This window comes from Lutjanus erythropterus, chromosome 19 (assembly GCF_056507025.1).
Source record: "Lutjanus erythropterus isolate fLutEry1 chromosome 19, fLutEry1.hap2, whole genome shotgun sequence".
NCBI lineage: Eukaryota > Metazoa > Chordata > Actinopteri > Lutjaniformes > Lutjanidae > Lutjanus > Lutjanus erythropterus.
Genome location: NC_139335.1, coordinates 28506943 through 28525000, shown reverse-complemented (window position 1 = coordinate 28525000; position 18058 = coordinate 28506943). Strand labels below are relative to the sequence as shown.

The 18058-nt window shown below is 39.4% G+C and overlaps 1 protein-coding gene across 3 annotated transcripts in view; it reads left to right on the top strand.

Annotated features, from left to right (window-relative positions):
• spag9a (sperm associated antigen 9a) overlaps positions 1–18058 on the top strand; it is a 39716-nt gene that overhangs the window by 8754 nt on the left and 12904 nt on the right. Inside the window, exons 3-16 of one of the 3 annotated variants that reach the window (XM_084743772.1) lie at positions 2040–2110; positions 2228–2316; positions 2596–2746; positions 6612–6701; positions 7847–7982; positions 10052–10145; positions 10232–10353; positions 12524–12538; positions 12825–12882; positions 13747–13899; positions 14015–14066; positions 14402–14532; positions 15052–15108; positions 17245–17409. In XM_084743772.1, the coding sequence (XP_084599898.1) occupies positions 2040–2110; positions 2228–2316; positions 2596–2746; positions 6612–6701; positions 7847–7982; positions 10052–10145; positions 10232–10353; positions 12524–12538; positions 12825–12882; positions 13747–13899; positions 14015–14066; positions 14402–14532; positions 15052–15108; positions 17245–17409 (1384 nt within the window). Of the gene's footprint in view, positions 1–2039; positions 2111–2227; positions 2317–2595; positions 2747–6611; positions 6702–7846; positions 7983–10051; positions 10146–10231; positions 10354–12043; positions 12056–12523; positions 12539–12824; positions 12883–13746; positions 13900–14014; positions 14067–14401; positions 14533–15051; positions 15109–17244; positions 17410–18058 lie in introns of all 3 variants that reach the window. The other 2 variants (XM_084743771.1, XM_084743773.1) reach the window with 2 other exon arrangements.

The following is an 18058-nucleotide window of genomic DNA, read 5'->3' as shown; positions in this document are numbered from 1 at the left end:
TCCCCTTTGTTTTGAGGCTTTGACTCCCACCTGCACACATGCTGTGTGTCATCCTCTCTTCTCTCTACCCCCTGTCCTGTCATATCTTCAGCCGTCCCTATAAAATAAAGGCAAAAAACGCCCCAAAAAGAGAACCTGTAATTGCATTACATTACATCATTCTGTGACGGAAGAGTTAAATAAAGAAATTACAGATGTTCCTGGTGACTCATTTCTCTGTTGACTAAACGCAAATTTTAGTGTCGGTGAGTCGATTCGTCTAAAAGTAAGAATGCAGTTAAAATTGAGCACCGTTTGCTGAAATGTGTAGCACTTTACGTTGTGCAATACAAACATTGCACATCATCTTAACATACCAAACATGATAACAACTTTTCAGATTGAAAAGGATCACAGTGTCTGCAGTTGATGACATTGTTCAGTGTGGCAGCTCCAATTTAATGTGATGTAGAAGATAATCATTTTTGAGTAGATGTATGTAATTTATCAGAAGTGTAAGTTGTTAGTGCTTGAAAAGTGCTTGAAATTTGACTTGAAACGGTGCAGGAACCCTGTATTTGTAAAGGGCCTTGGCACAGTAGACTGCATTGGTTGAGCAAAAAGGGATCCAACTGTCTGATGATGAAGATTTAGATGCAGGCACACATCTCCTCCTCTAACGCTTCCCAGCAGATTTATGACATCATATTAAATGGCCAGATGATTACTCAGCTCCCACACAGATCAGGGAAATGACACTGTTGGCATTTCTATGGTGTTGTTTTGTGTTACATCTCCTGTTAGGGTGGCTATTACAGAAAAAAAAGCTATTATATTTTCAGTTTCAAACAGCTTCTTAGGTAAATATCGATGATAAAGGTTATTAATTGAATCAGTAGCATGACCTTAATGTTCAGCTTCTCTGTTAAACATGCACATAACTAATATGAACACACAGGAGGGATTACTTCAGACTGAACTGTCTCCTGTGTAAAGCCTTTTCCACTTCATCGCTTGTCTTCGTGAATTCGATGACTCACGATGGCAGAATGAAATCCCTCTGTAATGTCAAAACACACACACACACACACACACACACACACACACACACACACACACACACACACACAGGCCAAACATCATCACATGACGTGCAGGAGCTTTAGCTGCTGTAATTGATAGTATCCAGCCTTTTCACTGTACATCTGTCTGTCGCAGTGTCTCTCTGCGTGGCTTAGGCTAGACCTGATGCACTAATGGGGGATTAGGTGTTTTTGTCACTTCATAAGTCGGCCTGACATTGAAACCCATTGAGCGAGATTACCCCCTCTGCCTCGTCACATTGCCTGCCTGTGGGATGCCCAGACTTTTATTCACAGGGTTGTACCACAATGAGGCACACTGAAGGAATAAAAGTCAACGTTCTCTGCCACGTTATTATTGGTTTTCTGGGGGAGAGTTGAGAAGATCGATACCACTCCCATATCTGTATGGTAAAGTTAAGCGTAGCATAAAGACTGGAAGCAGGGGGAAACCAGCAACTCTAAGACAAATACACACACACACACATATTCAGTGCCCAACAACAAGGATTGTCCGCTTGCCTGGGGCAAATAAAATGCCATGTTGGGGTAAATCTATTGATTAATCATTAAGATAATTTTTTTCATGCCAAAAATGGCTGAAATGCTGTTTTCAGCCTCCCAAATGTGCAGATTGCCTGCTTTTTTGTGTTTTGTATCATATTAAACTGAATATCTTTGGTTATAGACTGACGAAACAAGAAATTTAAAGACCTCCACCTTCTAACTGAAGCCACTATTTTCTGTCATTTTATACACATCGCGACCCTGGATTAAACATGACAATTAACTTTAGTCTTTGTTGTTATTTGATAGCCATTAATAAATAAGCCATGTTGTAGGATTGCAGGTTTAGCATAGTTTTTATCAGAAAGGATTTTGTGGTCCAGATCCTGCTTGCAAGACTTTGATGTTGTCATACCTTCTTTTATTTTATTTTTTGATAGTTGACTACAGCTAACTTGCGCTCTGTTTCAGTTGGCAGGTTAGAAGAGCGTGAATTGGAGCTCAAGAAGGAATACAACTCCCTCCATCAGCGACACACAGTGGTAAGGGAGGAGAGGAAGGATGCAGGAAGGAAGGAGGAAAGGAAGTAAATGTTGTCGACTGATCATTAATAACGTTCATGACCAGTTTCCTCTGCTTGTTTGGTTTGACTTCTGCAGATGATCCATAATTACATGGAACATGTGGAGAGGATCAAAATGCAGCAGATTAGCGAGACGTCGGAGTCGAGCGCTATCGGCCGAGTCAGGTCTGTATAGGATAGGTTTGTATTAATGCTGTGTTCATGGCAGACATTATAACAATCCCCATGGTCATCACTTGTGAATGTCATTTTATTGTGACATTTATAAATCGCACAAAGATAAATAATGCATAATATCAAATTACATATAGTTTAATTACTTCACTTTCATGGTATTTACAATGTTTATATAAAGTTGGTCAGTTCACAACAACCACTGAGTGCTTAACAACAGCTCAGCTGAGACCAAACATAATCAAGAATATTTTTGTCTTGTCCCTCCAGGAGAGAGCGGCCTCTCTCTTTAGGGATCTTCCCGTCGTCGGGTGGGGGGTCTCTGCTCACCCCAGACCCCCAGGCCAGGGCGGAGACACTGGGCACAGAGAGCTGGAGGTTCACCGACCCAACACAACCACGGTCCAACACTAGCCTCAAGGTACGTGTTTGTGGATGGCACTTCCATGTAAACTTTTATCACAGCTGGTGGAAAAAAGATGAACCTAATTGATAACTGACGTGGGCAGTTTGGACTGAAAACGAGAGTTAGACATGCTGTGGAGTGTAGTGAAAGACAAGACAGTGTGATAACACTTAATCATTAATAGAGTGAATTATACTTCACTTTAACAGTTACTTTACCTGTAAAAACATCCATTATGTTTATATATGCTTTATAAACCATTAATTATGTGATTACAAAGTTTTATAAACATCAGTTTCCACTTTACAGTAACCATCCAGCTAATGCTTCTAGACACACTCACTTATTCACACCTTGACAAATACAGCAGCTTGGTTAATGGTCCTACACTTCGATCTGTAGGGACCCCTCTGTCATGTTTAGGGCTCCTCTGTCAAGGTCTAATGCAATTTTGCATTGTATTATTATCCAATAATAAATATGCAGCGTCAGGGTAGACTTTCAAAATAAAGGCATAAAAACTACTTGGATAGGTTCAGGCTGCCAAACTTCTTTCCTAGTTATACAAAAGTACTTGTGTAGGTTAGGAAAAGCTTTGGGTTAAAATAAGTATGTTACTTAAACAAGTTCATGTACATAATGTACATTACATACACTTGAAGTATTCAAATCATCAGTTGCACCTTTATAATAGCCATCCAAATGTTTATAGACGATTTACCAAAATTTACCATTAAGTAAAGACCCCCTCTACTGTTTACATGTCCATATCCTGTTTTTCATGTGTTACAAGACATATCAGGAGCAAATTAAAAAGTAAACACCCTGTCTGAGCATTTCTTGACTTGAATCTGCAGTGACCAAGGGCAGTCTAAACATATGGATTCAGCCAGGTTGGGTATGTGATGTCATAAACCTAAGGCACCAATCCTGTTAATCAGAGGGGTTGTGCTATATGTAAGCCATTTTAACAAGGTATTTGAACTTATTTTGCGAAAACAACATATCAGACACAATGCATTACTTCTTGCAGAGCATTTTATATTGTTTAAAACATGACTAGAGGTGGATTTAAATAAATACTTACTATGCAATACAAAATGTTTTTATATGCGCAACAATAAACTGTTAGTTTATTGATTTAATCAGAATGTAAATAATAATAAAAAATGATGGAATTACTAACAATTAGAAAACATAATTAACATTTCATTTCAACTATCAACTGACCAATGGTGGTTAGTGTTAGCGATAATGCCATGTCTTTAAACTTCAGAGACAAAAACCCAGTGAGACAGAATCTTTTTGGCTTTTTGACTGTCTACTTCCTTTCTTCATTTTCTTTGGTCCAGACTGTCAGTTGTACAAATTCTGATCATCCAGTCTGAATTATGATTCAGAGTAGACGATAAGATTATCTGAAATGATTCTAAAAGACTGTTTAGTCTGATCCTTTTTTTTTTTTTTTAACTTCCTTGAAATTATTTGATACCTGAATATGAACTATTACCTGTCCACTCACACTGCTTTAGCTGTTTGATCAAAATCAGTATCAACAGTATACAAACATTTAAAAAAAAAAAAAAAAAAGGCACAAATATGGAGAGTGATATGATCGCTTTGATCCCCTTCGCTGGCTGCGTTTCCAGCCCTCCTGCCAGTGCTAGAAGATAGAGGAGTTTTGGCTTTGGATCTGTTTAAAAATAGAGAGCCTTTGATAAGGCTCAGGCGTGTAGGCAAATTTTAGTAGGCATCTGACAAGGCCATCTCTGTTTTCAGACATCCTCCTCTTTAGCCATTGATGAATATGCAAACTTGCCTTTTCCGCTGGTGCAGCAGTCAGAAGAGATCATTAAACGTATCACATGAATATTCATAAAATCGTTTGATGCAGGCGCAAGTAACAATATTGAGCTTTATCATATGATGTGTATTTTCAGTGATTTAAATTCATGTTAAGCTGCTGTAAATACAAAAGTCTTTGTAATGGTTTTGTTCTCTCGGCTAAAATTAAGCTGCTCTCTATGCAAAAACACTGACTGGTGCTCTTCAAAAGGTTCTCGGTGTGTATCCGTGGCAGTTAGGACCTGGAGGGGGACAATGTTAATTCATCCCACTGCTGCGTTTTTGTTAAAACTGGGACATCAGCTCTGTGGCGCGATGCATGATGGGAGCGATGCCGCTGTATGGCTTGCAGCCAGTCACTGAGGGAGAAAAGGGCTAGCTGGAATGTGATTGGTTCTTATGTAATCAGTGCTACAGGACGGTTATTGTTGAGCCGTGGCCTTTTGAACACGAGCAGCTTTGATATGCAGACAGGCTCCTAGAGTTAAACAGAGACGTCATATTTATTTATGGGAGTGGGTGGCGTTTCAAGTGAAAATCAACGGCAGGTTAATGACTGCATACGCCTGCATGCCAGCCATGATTTAACCTCCATCCACAATATGAGATTCATATATAAGCAAGACCATCCCATTGCTGTTAAAACTGGAATAATTATAATTTAAATCATTACTTTTTGTTTCATTTCAAGGAACTTTTCCAAAGCAATGTCACTTAAAGGAGAACTCCACTGATTTTGCACATCAAACTCTTTACAGCTCAGGGAGTAGAGTACAACTATGATTTAAAAAATTGTATAAAGCCTTTTGTGGCTCCGGAGGGAGCTGCACAAAATCAGCAAACACCACATGGGGTTGAAAAGTCTGAAAATGAAAAGAAGAATCTGAATGTGAAGAAGTGAGTTTAGCAGACCCCTGTAGGCCGCTCCTCATCCCTGCTCAAAGCTAGCAGCTAAAGGCTAAATTAGCTGCTACTAGAATAACACAGCCCTGTCTCCGGCTGAACTGTCAGCAAGTTGAGTTGAATAGTGGGATAAAGGTGTGGAATAAAATACTGTATCTTCTGTTGCATTGATTTTGATACTTATTAAAGGGACAGTTCACCCAAAAATCAGAAATGCACATTTTCCTTCTTACCTGTAGTTCTGTTTATCCATCTAGATCATTTTGATGCGAGTTACACAAGTGAAGATTTTGAAGTTTGAGTTTTTGAGATATCCTGCAAGATGTCTGCCCTCTCTCCAATATAATGACGGCTTGTGCTGCTCCAGAAATCACAACCTTGTTACTCCAGATTATCCACAGACCTTGTTGTGAGCAGTTTCACGTAGAAACTATTTTATTTTTCTGTAGTAGAAAGAAAGTAATTCCAGTAGATTCTACTTTCTATAGAGAAAATATGAACTTTTTGATTTTATGTTGACTGCCCCTTCAAACTGTTCATCTCTCTGACCAATTTATAGGAGTGCACTGCTAAATCGGTGAGTACTCATGTAAGCAAAGTACAATACTGTACATAGGACAAATATTTCAAGGAGAATATATGACTTTTCTGAGCATTTTAGGTAGTGAAGAAAGCTGAAAATTATTTTCAGAACTGATTAATACTTTTATTTCTTTATGATGTGAAAAGTTAATGGTTTAGTTTACTATCACATAATACAAAGAACAGCAGCAAATCTCCACAATCAATATGCTGGTACTGGGGATTTGGGATATTTTTGCTTGAAATATGACTGAAACTGTGAACCGATTATCAAAATAGCTGCAAAACAAAAATGGTTAAGCACAGAGCCTTGCACAGAGCACAGGAAAAGGAGAAAGGTGACCGAGGCACTAAGCTTTCACAACTGTCACTGGAGCACGGTGCAAAAAAAAGGGGCGGGACTTGGGAAGGTTGAATTGTCACACACAGTATTACTTTTCCATTCACTTCACTTCACAGACATGCACACTTTGGGGTGTATGCATTTCAGCTGAACTGCTTCTGCACATGTGAGCTTCATTCTTACTCTCGCCCCCCTCCCTCCCCAAAGCAGTTGGACTTTGTCGACCCCCCAAAGGAAAGGGAGGGTAAGAGTGCGCAGGACTCTTCTTGGGGGAATTCACTGGCAGACGACTGCAAGGTAGTTGGATGAGTGGCGGCCGGCGGGTGCGCCAGCCGCAGCAGCACGCCTGCACTGGCTGTGGGCAGCACAGTGTTTGTGTTTGCGTGTGCGTGGGCTTCAGTGGTCCCCTTCACTATGCTGTTTCATCTTTTTCAAAGGCGTCGCCTCTCACTCCACCAGCCCACCTGTGCTAGATTGTGCCGCATGCAACCACGTCCCGTGTGAGGGCTGAATTGGCATCTTTCAAAATCTGAGTGCAAACAGCCACCGTAATTATTAATCCTTTAAAAACAGTAACAGCGTGGTTGCATCTGGCCTCTAATTAGATTTTCTTTTCAGTTAAATCGCATGACTTTTATATTTCACATGCTTCTTTGTATTTTTGCTTCATTCATGCCGAATTTCAACATAACAGTCACATTTCTGATCATTCATTGTGCAATAACATACATTTAAATAGTATTCTGTCTTTAATATTGTAGTTGTGTAGCATTAGCTGTGATGTCCTGTCAATTTATACTTTCAGTTTCTTCTTAGTTTTTGAGTTGTGTGTGGGTTTGTGTTGTGTTGTGTACTAGAGGTAGAATGGCAGCTCCCATAATGGCCATGTTTTTATTTCAGCTGAAGCTGTGTGAAGCCCCTCCCCACTATCCGTGTAGCTGTGTGTGGACTTCCTCTCCTTGTCTGTGTTTGTGTGCTAGCTCTGTGTGGCTCATGTTCTTTCCTTTTGCTGTTAATTATAGTGTTTCTTTTAGATTCCTCGATGTTTTCATGAGATCCAATTTCACAAAAAACAGCAGCTTTGTATTTCAGTATGTCGTGTTTATGGGATTTAGAGAGAGATTTTCACTTTGAGATAATTATTATTCTCTTGTTCCACACAGTGTAAGTGCTGAAAGAAATTGGACTCTTGTGTTTTCTCTTAAACTGCATGTGTAGTGAACTTTCTAGTTTGTGATTAGTGCTTTCAGCCTGTCCGACCATGTTAACCTGTTAGATTGTGAACTGTGTTGTTTTGCTGCTATTCCCTGTGTGGTCCCAGTGTGTTTTCCTTTGTTCATTTTCATTTTGTTTTTCCGTTTAAGCCCTACCTGTCATTTTGAGCCTTGACTTTGATTGTCCATCTGCAGATATTGCTGTAAACGAGCCCTTTTTCATTACAGGATGAGCTGTCAGACTTCACCGGCTCCAAGTCGGCCACACCAATGTCCACCACGGCCTCGGACATGGAGAGGGAAGATGGGAACAGTAAGAGCACGGAGGTGCAGGCTGCACCGGGGACCAGATCTATATCAGTGGGTAGGGTCAAACATCATGAAACCGGCACTATTTTATTATTATTATTAGACCTGCACAATAAATAGCAATATTATCATAATCGCAATATGGCAAAATGTGATATCCAAATCACAGAACCTGTAATCTGAAATCAGCATTATAATGAAGGACTGTTGTGCTGCAGAGATGCCTAAAAATCTTGTTCAAGTGATGTTTGGTTGGTACAGACCCCAACAAATCTCCCATTACCACAAGTATAATTGTGGTAATAATAAATATTTCAGAAAAATGAAAACTGTAATGCAAAAATAATAATGATAATGAAAATAATTTGACATGATTTCTATCAGCTGAACATTAAATAGTAAAATAAAGCAGAAACCTGAAAGTACAAACTGCGACACAGGAGAGAAACATAACTTCAAAACACAGAGATTCAGTTAGAAGCTAAAACAGACTTTTAAAAAAATGTTTTTCTCTGCTGTCCTGCGCACACGAGTTCAATCTTGCAACACACGCTTGTTGGTACTGACATGTTGGCCACGGAAAGGGGGACGTCGACACAGCCGACTTGGAGGCTCGCTTTGGTCCCACTGTGGAGAATCTCCATCTTGGCCATGACTCAGCGCAGCTCGGCACATTACAGTGGTGATGCAAATGCAAATCGGCACGACACAGTTTGACTCAGCGTGGCATTGGAAAAGCCCTGTTGGTCAGCTTTTCCACAGTTATAACAATTGCCAACTCTGGATTGGTTGAAATAAATCTTTAATTCACCGCACTAGATGTGAAAATATTCTGGCTCTTTTCTTCCCACTCACCCTCCTGCTTAGTTGGTGTGTACTGTGCCACTGAATAAGAGTGTGGCAGACCATTTAATTAGTAAAATAAAATAAAATGACTCCAGAAAGTCTGAATGAAGGGACAGAAAACATAAGCATGATGAATCATGATTTCCCCACATTCCCTCCTGCAGCAGAGCTGAGTGCCTATTTGTTGAGACTTGGTCTTATGTTTTTCCCAGCAGAAGTCTTGCCACGTCAGGGAGTTTGTAGAGGATGACTGTGTTTTGCAGGCATCCAGCCACATGTCTTCAGTTATTTCATTGTCTCTTTTTCCCATCATTGTTTCACATAGCCTGTAGCGACCTTGGGACCTTTATTACTTCCTGAGTTATAAGCCTCAAAAATAATAATGAAGCTGTAAATACCAGTAAAAGTCCTGCCCACCCAACAATAAGTCTGACATACAGTGACATAGATGTCTGTTATATTTGCACACGCAGAAAAACCATAGAGAATCTGGTCAATTTTCAAAATAAAAGACACCCTGAGCAGACTCACTGTCATAAAAACAAACAAAAAACAAAACAAAAAAAACTAGTTAACTTGACAGCTTACCTACACATTGTAGAAGCTCTTAAACACTGGTGGGGGGACATGCAGCGGTGTGGAGGACAGATGAAAACTGTGGCGCAGACATACCCTTTGAAGTGAAATTAATGGATAACATGATTTACACCAAGAGTACTCAACTGAGCTGAAACTGGCACCGTTTCAGGATCAGATGTATTAGTCATACATCAGTCTCGGTGGCCTTCATGCGTTGAACATTATATGACACGAGAGTTTGGGATGCAGTGTTTATGCTGTTGAGGAGTCCTGGAAGAAACAGAGCTGAATTCTGTAACTTCCCTCAACAAAATTCCTCCATGAGAAACATCCTGCGATGTCACCAGCACAGACATCATTCCTTGACGCACGCCCTACCGACTGAGCTATAGGGGGGCCCCATTTAAATGTTTTTTGATGCACATTTTGTCTTTAATAAATATTGCGCCTCCTGCAATTTGAAAATTGCTTTGATTTGAAAGACATATTGTGATTTTCTTAAAATTTAGATAAATTATGCAGGCCTACTTAGCATGGCATCCCTGTGCAGTCCACTTTTCAGGTATAGGCGATCAGAAGGCACACAGTTTGTGTTTTTGGATTTAAAAATGTCCTTTTCTGATGCAAAAGTTTGATGATTTTTACTCGCAGTCTGTATTCTTCCTTCTCTCTGATATTCATGTGCTCCGTCTTGCGCAGGTTTGCCTGAAAATGAGGACAGCTCAGATGTGCAGGACATCATTGAGTCCACGCCTGAGCTGGACATGGATCTCATTGGATACAAACCCTGCAGGTAGTGCAGAGAACATGCTGTCTCTCGGGTCACTTTCAAACGAGCGGGGAGCATCACGTAAACTCTTGTTGTTATTACTCTTCTAGCACCCCCACTAAAGGCATTGAGAACATGGCATTTGACCGCAATACAGACTCTCTGTTTGAAGAGCTCTCGTCTGCGGGCACTGGGCTCATTGGGGATGTGGATGAAGGCGCCGACCTGCTGGGTGAGTTAAAAACTTTATCTTCACCGGAGCAGCGCAGCGCAGCACTGAAATGAAATAATGTAGCAGAAATCAGAAATCAGTTATCTGCATTATGTTGGAATAACGTGTATGAAATGTCTCTATTCAGTGATTGTCCAAATGCAAAAACCTACTTGAGTCCTGGTGCTTGCATATCTATAATACTAATGGTTCCAGTGTTTTTCACGATGTGTGAAGCAAGCATTATTGCAACTTATACTCACTGACATTCCTCAGTTGCACAGAGCTTAAGAAAAAATCATATTTAATGGGAAACAAATGCAAAACTAGAAGTGAAGAGAATGTACACCGCCACCGAGGCTGATGTCCTGATCTTATCCTGTACAAGCAACATACAGTATATCCAGATCTTAAGTTGGCTAATTTAGCAAAACACTGGCTAACTAGCTAGATAATCTACATCAGCCACTGGCTAGTTACTTAAACGGCATTTTGCTAACATTAGCTAACCGAAGATATGACCCTATATTTGCTTTTGCAGGAAAGGATAAAGTTTTTCTTGGCCTATACAAGTATAAGGGTATAGTCTATATTGACCCACTGAGGTTCATGATTTGTTTTCATGAATAGAAATGTTTAAAAAAAATTCCCCTTTCTTGGACGGAGTAATGTTTTTAGCGATGAGCACAGTGCCTGTCATGCTTATTTGAGCATGTTTTAAATGTCTAGTTCACCAATCAGATTGCTTGGCAGGAACTGCCTGTTGTAGAATTTCTAAAATAAACGTAGCCAAAGTAAAATAATATGCTTGAGCCACTTTGAAGTCTCCTGATATAGAAAGTATTAGACTCTGTGGAGCATGTGTTGGTGTTCTTTGCCAAAGTTTCTTGAAATGATTTCTTGTCTGTTTATCTTGTTGTACCAGTGAAACATATCACATAAAAATGAACTGCATAATTTTCTTTTATATCTGTAATCACTGCCTTTCTGGGTTTTTCAAAATAGAGATGGGACTGATCGGATCCAATATACAGTATATCAGGTATCAGCACACAATATTGACATAAGCAATCATCAGGTATCAGACAGAGTTTGCCCTGTATTTTAAATAAATTCTACAACAACACATTCTAATTTACTGAGTTACAATATAGCTGGAGTGAGGAAATGTACTGGAACATAAAATAACAAATTGAAACTCTCTCAACGCATCATGGGAAATGGTGCAAATGAGGACCGTCACTTACGCAAGTTAATTTACACAGACTACACAAGCTTTCCAGACTGAAGTACACTCTCAGCCTCATGTAATCTTACTATTACTTCTCGTACTACTCCTACCACCAATAATAATAATGATGATAAAAATAATAATAAATATTAAGAAAAAAAGAGTGCTGGTATTGTATCTGTATCAAATTCAGATATTGGAATCAGATCGAAACTGAAGGAAAGTGGATCAGCACATCTCTATTTTAAAATGCCCATGAATCTGTTCTACTGAAGCTCCACTACTGTTTGGCCAACAGCTGTTGTTCTACTGATAGTACTAGTTTGATATTCATTGTAACTCCCAACTCCTGCTGTTTGCTGCAATGCTACACCACTTGCTTTGGTCCAGCTGTTCTACGCAGTGTTAGCCATCTACCCATGTTAACATCACCTCTCTTTCTCCCGTATCTCATCCTCTGGCTTTTGTCCATAATCCCAGTGGAGTACTCTGGTGTGTATGACCTCAAACCTTTCCTTAGTCAAACACTCTTCTGTAATGTCCCTCTGAACTCTACTCATTAGTCACTTTCTGCCATACCCGCCATCATTGCAGCTCACAGCTTCTTCTCCTTCATTACTTTTGATAACAGTTGACTTCTGACAAAGTTTGGTGCATGAGTGATGGAGTTCAATGCTTCCTTTGTTGGCCTAACTGTTCTTTTTACAGCTTAAATTCTTATTTTTTTGCCCTTGTATTCTCCTGTCTTCCTTCTCTGTACTGCTGCAATTGTCGTGTCTAAATTAGCCTTAGAGACCCGACAACATCTTTTGCTTGTGGAGCCAGCAGCTACATGTTTAGCTCCGGCTCCGTCATCATTTTGGTCATTCCGCTGTCTCAAACTATATCCGCATCTCTTTCTCTCTATTTCTCTCTCTTCCTTATTCTTTCTGCCTGACTTGGATTGCATGGTTTGCTCAGACCTTAGTTTGATTGGTAAGACCCCACCCACTCTCTCCATCCTTCTCCTGTCAGTCATGTGCTGTGGGTTTGTGTGTTTGCTGTGGTAGTTTCTCATACTGTGAAACCTGCAGTAACAAATATCTCACTAGGAGATATTTCACGTTCTATTTACATAGTGCCTTGTTATATTTTACCTTAGTAAGAATAATCTACAGTTATGCATCTTATTCTGTAGTGTTTATATAGTCATTGCTGCAGCTTGTTGTCCAGTTACTGTTTATGGAATAAAAGTCTAACTTAAATTATTAATTCTGTTCAGGAATGGGCCGGGAAGTTGAAAATCTCATTCAGGAGAATTCACAACTGCTTGAGACAAAGTAAGTGATAACTTTAAAGGGATAGCTTGAGTTATTTGATGTAGGGTTCTGTGAGGTACTTTTCTGTAGTCGGTGTATTACACACAGTAGATGCCGGTTGCCACCCCCCCAGTTTGGAAAAGCAGAGAGGGACACCAGCAGTTTTATACATATTTTTCTCTTCAAACCAACCAAACTCCACAGTCAGAATCAGTAATTTTACTTCACTAGTTTCTGGTCTACCGCTGCTTTGATCAGTTAGCTTGTTTGTGTTATATTGTGTGACTTCAGTTTTTTAAAAGCATAGCTTGGATTCACCAGAGTCACACAATAACAAAAAGAAACTAACAGATCGAGGCAGCGGTAAACAAACAACTCCTGTGTTCTGTGAGGTAAAATCGCCGATTTCACCTGTGGAGTTTGGTTGGTTTAGAAAGAGTGATATTTGGCTCATAACAGTTGTTTCCCATCAAAAAAGGCTGTCTGATAGCAGTTAAGTAATGAAAATATTGTAAATATAGCATACACTTAAACTGATATTGATTTTTTTTTTTTGCTCATTTTTTAAAGTGTCTGAAATAGATATAAATATTCTTGCTGACCCAGTTAACAGCAGTACATTACTTAGCTTCTTTGCTGGTGTCCCATTTTGCTTCTCCAAACTGGGGCTGTGCAGACTGGCATCTACTTCAGGTAATACACTGACAGTGGATAAGTACCTCATACAACCTCGCTTCAAATAATCCAAACTGTCCCTGTAATGTTTCTTTCTATCACGGCTTTGATATTTGATATCTAACAAATTTCTTAATCCTTTGACCCAGTTAAAATGCGCCAGTACAGTATTTTACAAGCACTAAAATGTCCTTCTTTCTGTCTCTCCAGGAATGCTCTGAACGTGGTGAATAAAGACTTGATATTGAAGGTAGATGAATTGACCTGCGAGAAGGAGATGCTGGAGGGGGAGCTGGAGGCCGTGCTGCAGGCCAGGACCAAGCTGGAGGACAAGAACAAGGAGCTGGAGGAGGAACTCAAGAAGTAAGTCAACATTCAGAGTAGGTGGTGCTTACGGGTTTCTTACCACAGTACTGTGCTTGGAAATTGTAAAATGACAACAGAACGTAGCAACATTGTGATAAATGGTCTTTTCCAGACTGCGACTTGAGGTGGAGGAAGTGAAAAACAAAACTAAAGATGAAGAAGATGTGAGTCTTTTGCACAACAATGTCAGAGATTGCAAACATGTATTTAAAAAAAATGCATTTCCACAGTACATTAAATAGAATAGATGTTTCCCAACATGTAATAAACATGTAATGAACATGTAAATAAAATTACAATTAATCAATTACACATAAATAATTACCTTAATGTTTATCATGCGTAACTTAAATATTTAACTAGTCCTAATTAAATTCCACTTAAATGATTACCTTAATGTTTATCCTATTTATTTGTTTAGAATGTGTATAATAAGATGTAGCTCATTTCCATCATAATAGATGTATTTCTGTGTGGGTTTAAATGTGTGCTACCACAGAGTGATGTACCTACAGCCCAGAGGAAACGCTTCACTAGAGTGGAAATGGCCCGAGTGCTGATGGAAAGGAACCAGTACAAAGAGAGACTGATGGAGCTCCAGGAAGCTGTGCGGTGGACAGAGATGATCAGGTACGAAGGCTGCTGATTTACACGTGAGCGTGCAATCTCGCTTTACATCAAAGTTATTACTGTATTACTTAATTGTCTGTCTGTCATAAACATCTGCTCCCTCTAAAAGGCTTTTTTATGACTCGTAGAGACACAATCATTCGGCAAACATTCTGCATTAATTTGAACTCTAATAAAGAAGAAACACATTTCTCCTTTAAGTCTTAATGACTCAGACCTAATATTCACCACATATGAACTTAATCTCAGTGTCACTGTTACAGTAACTGTTCTGTGAGAAAGATGTCTGCTGTTTTCTTATCTTAAAGCTGAAACTTGCTGCACTTAAGATCATCCAGTATCCTGTAACATGAGTATCATATTTTTTGCACTGTTGAAGTGAGATGGTTTGACATATCAACTTAAAAACTTGATGGATTTCATCTCTAAATGTAGGAGGCAATAGAACATCCCCCACTTGTTCTTGTGTCTTCAAACCTGACAATAATTAACATGATATCATCTTGTCCTCTTCTTCAGGGCCTCGAGAGAAAACCCAACACTCGCAGAAAAAAAGAAATCCAGCATCTGGCAGTTGTAAGTCCTCCTGAATTTAATGTCTCTTTTTGAAAAAAACTGTCAGGTCTTCAGTTTTGGGAGCCTGTTGAGGTCACTGCTCATATTCCGAGTTAACCTCCTGTGAGATTTTCTCTTCAACATTCAAATGCGTTTTGTTTTTCTCATCTTTTCTGGGATGCGCTATTGAATTGGCAGCATTAGGTAAAGATGGTTTAATAAACCTTCTCCTAGCCAAACCTCTTTCTTTCCCTCCATCGACACGGAACTGCTCCTCCATCACAAATGGATCCAACTTTGATGTGTCTTTATCCGTGATCTTCTCTCTCCGTGCAGTGTATCAGTTGTTGTTATCACACACTGCTCAGACATGACTCTCCTTGTGCCCCCGGGCTTTCCTGTCTCCTGCCTGCTGTGTGTCTTTTTGATGTTTTCCTACTCTGTCTGCTCATAGGGAGCTAAACAGGGACAGAGCTTGAATACGTGTAAATGTTCTGATTTAAGTCAGGTTATACCTGAAGATCAGTGTGCTTTTTTTTTTATTACAAATAATTTTTAACAGATTTAGTAATGTTTTATTTGAAAACGCATCAACAAAACAATGAAACTAGTGCAGTAGATAAGTGGAGACACATCAAGGTTTAGACTGCTGTGATTTGAATGAAATATATTCATATTTTAACAATGTTTTCCCATCTTTTTTGCATGGAAGGTTATATTGTGTAGTTGATTTGGAAAGTATAAACTGTACAGGACACTACAATATGAACACAATTCAGAATTAATGAATTAATCATTAAAGGAATAGTTAAGATTTTTTGAAGTGTGGTTGTATGAGGTACTTATCCATAGTGAGTGTATCACCAATAGTAGATGGAGGTCAGCATGCCACCAGTTTTGGGGAGTACAGGTGGACGAAACTAAGCAATGTACCACTGTGGTCAGCAGCAAAATGTCTTTTAGCCATCTAAAAAAACTGTCAAGAAAAAAATTTTTTATTCTCGATTAATCTGTCGATTATTGTTTCAATCAATTGATTAGTTGTTTGGTCCATTAAATGTTGATCATTGTTCCCCAGAGTCCAAGATGACATCCTCAAATGTTTTGTCCACAACCCAAAGATATTCAGTTTACTGTTATAGAGGACTAACGACACTAAACAAACTAAACTACTCAGTTTAAACTAAAGAATTTGGACAATTAAAAAATGACACAAAATGACGTGTGATTAATTTAATAGTTAATTAATAATAATTGTTGCAGCTTTTAAAACCAGTATCAGTTTAATTTTAACCAGACTCCTTTGGCAAAATCAGTCATTTTACCCTGCAGAACACGGGAGTTGCTGGTCTACTGCTGCCTCGATTGCTTAGTTTGTTTGTGTGACTTTGGTAAATCTGACCTAACCTGTTAAAATACAGAAGTCACACAATTACACAAACTAAACCATCAAGGCAGCGGTAGACCAGCAACTCCTGTGTTTTGCAAGATAAAATTACTGATCTTGCCAATGTAGTTTCATTGGTTTAGAGAGAGCAATATTTGGCTTATATGAATGCAGTTTCCCGTCTGAATTAGTTGTCTGACAGCAGTGTAAAACAGTGAAAATATTATAAATATACCGTAAACTTACACTGATTGTTTTTTTTAATGTGGGCCTTTTGTTAAGGGGCTAAAATACATTTTGCCCCTTGACAATGAATAAATGCTTCATACAACCCCACTACAAATACTCCAAACTATCCCTTTAAGATACTTTATTTGCTTTTCTTCAGACATGATGTTTTCAACATTCAAACTTTTATTTATACATGCTTAGTGGTTTAGTGATGCTTAAGGAATATGTGCTACTTTTTTTTACACTGATGTCAATGATACATACTCTCTAACTTGACACTGAAGATACTGTTGATTCTTGGGACTAAAGACACACATTTGGTTAGTGCTAATAAAGTACAGATGTCCAGTCCCAGTAAAATGTGATAGGCAGTGCTCTGTGCTATTCCACAACTCCCAGCATGCTTTACGTCACTGTACAGTAAATGTTGGTGGTGGTTCCTCAGTTGTCTGGTTGGTTGGTGACCCCCTACCTTGCTTTTTCCCCGCACTCCTGTCTGCTGTTTCCCTCTTGGCTTTCTGTAACTTGGCCACCTGCAGCTTCAGCAGACTGTTTAGCTCCTCCTCCAGTGCCACCCCCATAAAGAAGGTGGAGTCCCAGTCCAACGTGAAATACAACGCCCCGGGCGGCATGGTGAAGAGGAGCAGCACCTTCTCCCAGTTCCCCACAGAGAAGTCCAAGACTTTCGACTTCCTCAATGAAGAGTGAGTAATGGAGTCAAGTCACTGTGAGTGTGGTAGACGGGGAACACATTTGGATTTGATGCCCATCATGACTCATATGTATTAGGGATGCACTAATCAACCGGCCAGTAATACTAATCTGATTCTGTGCTGGTTGATTTCACACACTTGCTCTGCATGATGATGATGTCATATGGGCAGCAGACACACCGACCGTAACGTCACATCCACAGCAGCGCTGATCACAGCCACACACGCTCAGACACGTGCTTGCATGAAGTCGATGTTAGTGAAAGATTCCAAGAACAGGATCTACAGGTCTACAAGGAGATAGAGCAGCTGCCGGTGTTGCCAAACAACTGTAAACTTTCTAGCTCTTCAGGCTAAAGTTAGACAGCTTCACACTTCTGTTCACATACTGACAGTTTAAATTTCACCTCCTGTTCTGGCTGAAAAATAAACAATCCGTGTTGATGCGTCTCCTCAAACATTTGCAAAAATCAGCCAAGAAAATTGGATTCAGTGTATCTCTAATATTAATTAGAAAACTCAAAATAAGTATTACAAACCCCAGTTCCAGAAAAGTTGTCAAACATAAATGAAAATAGAATGCAATGATTTGCAAAACCTTTTTGACCTGTATTTAATTGAAGACAGTACAAAGACGACA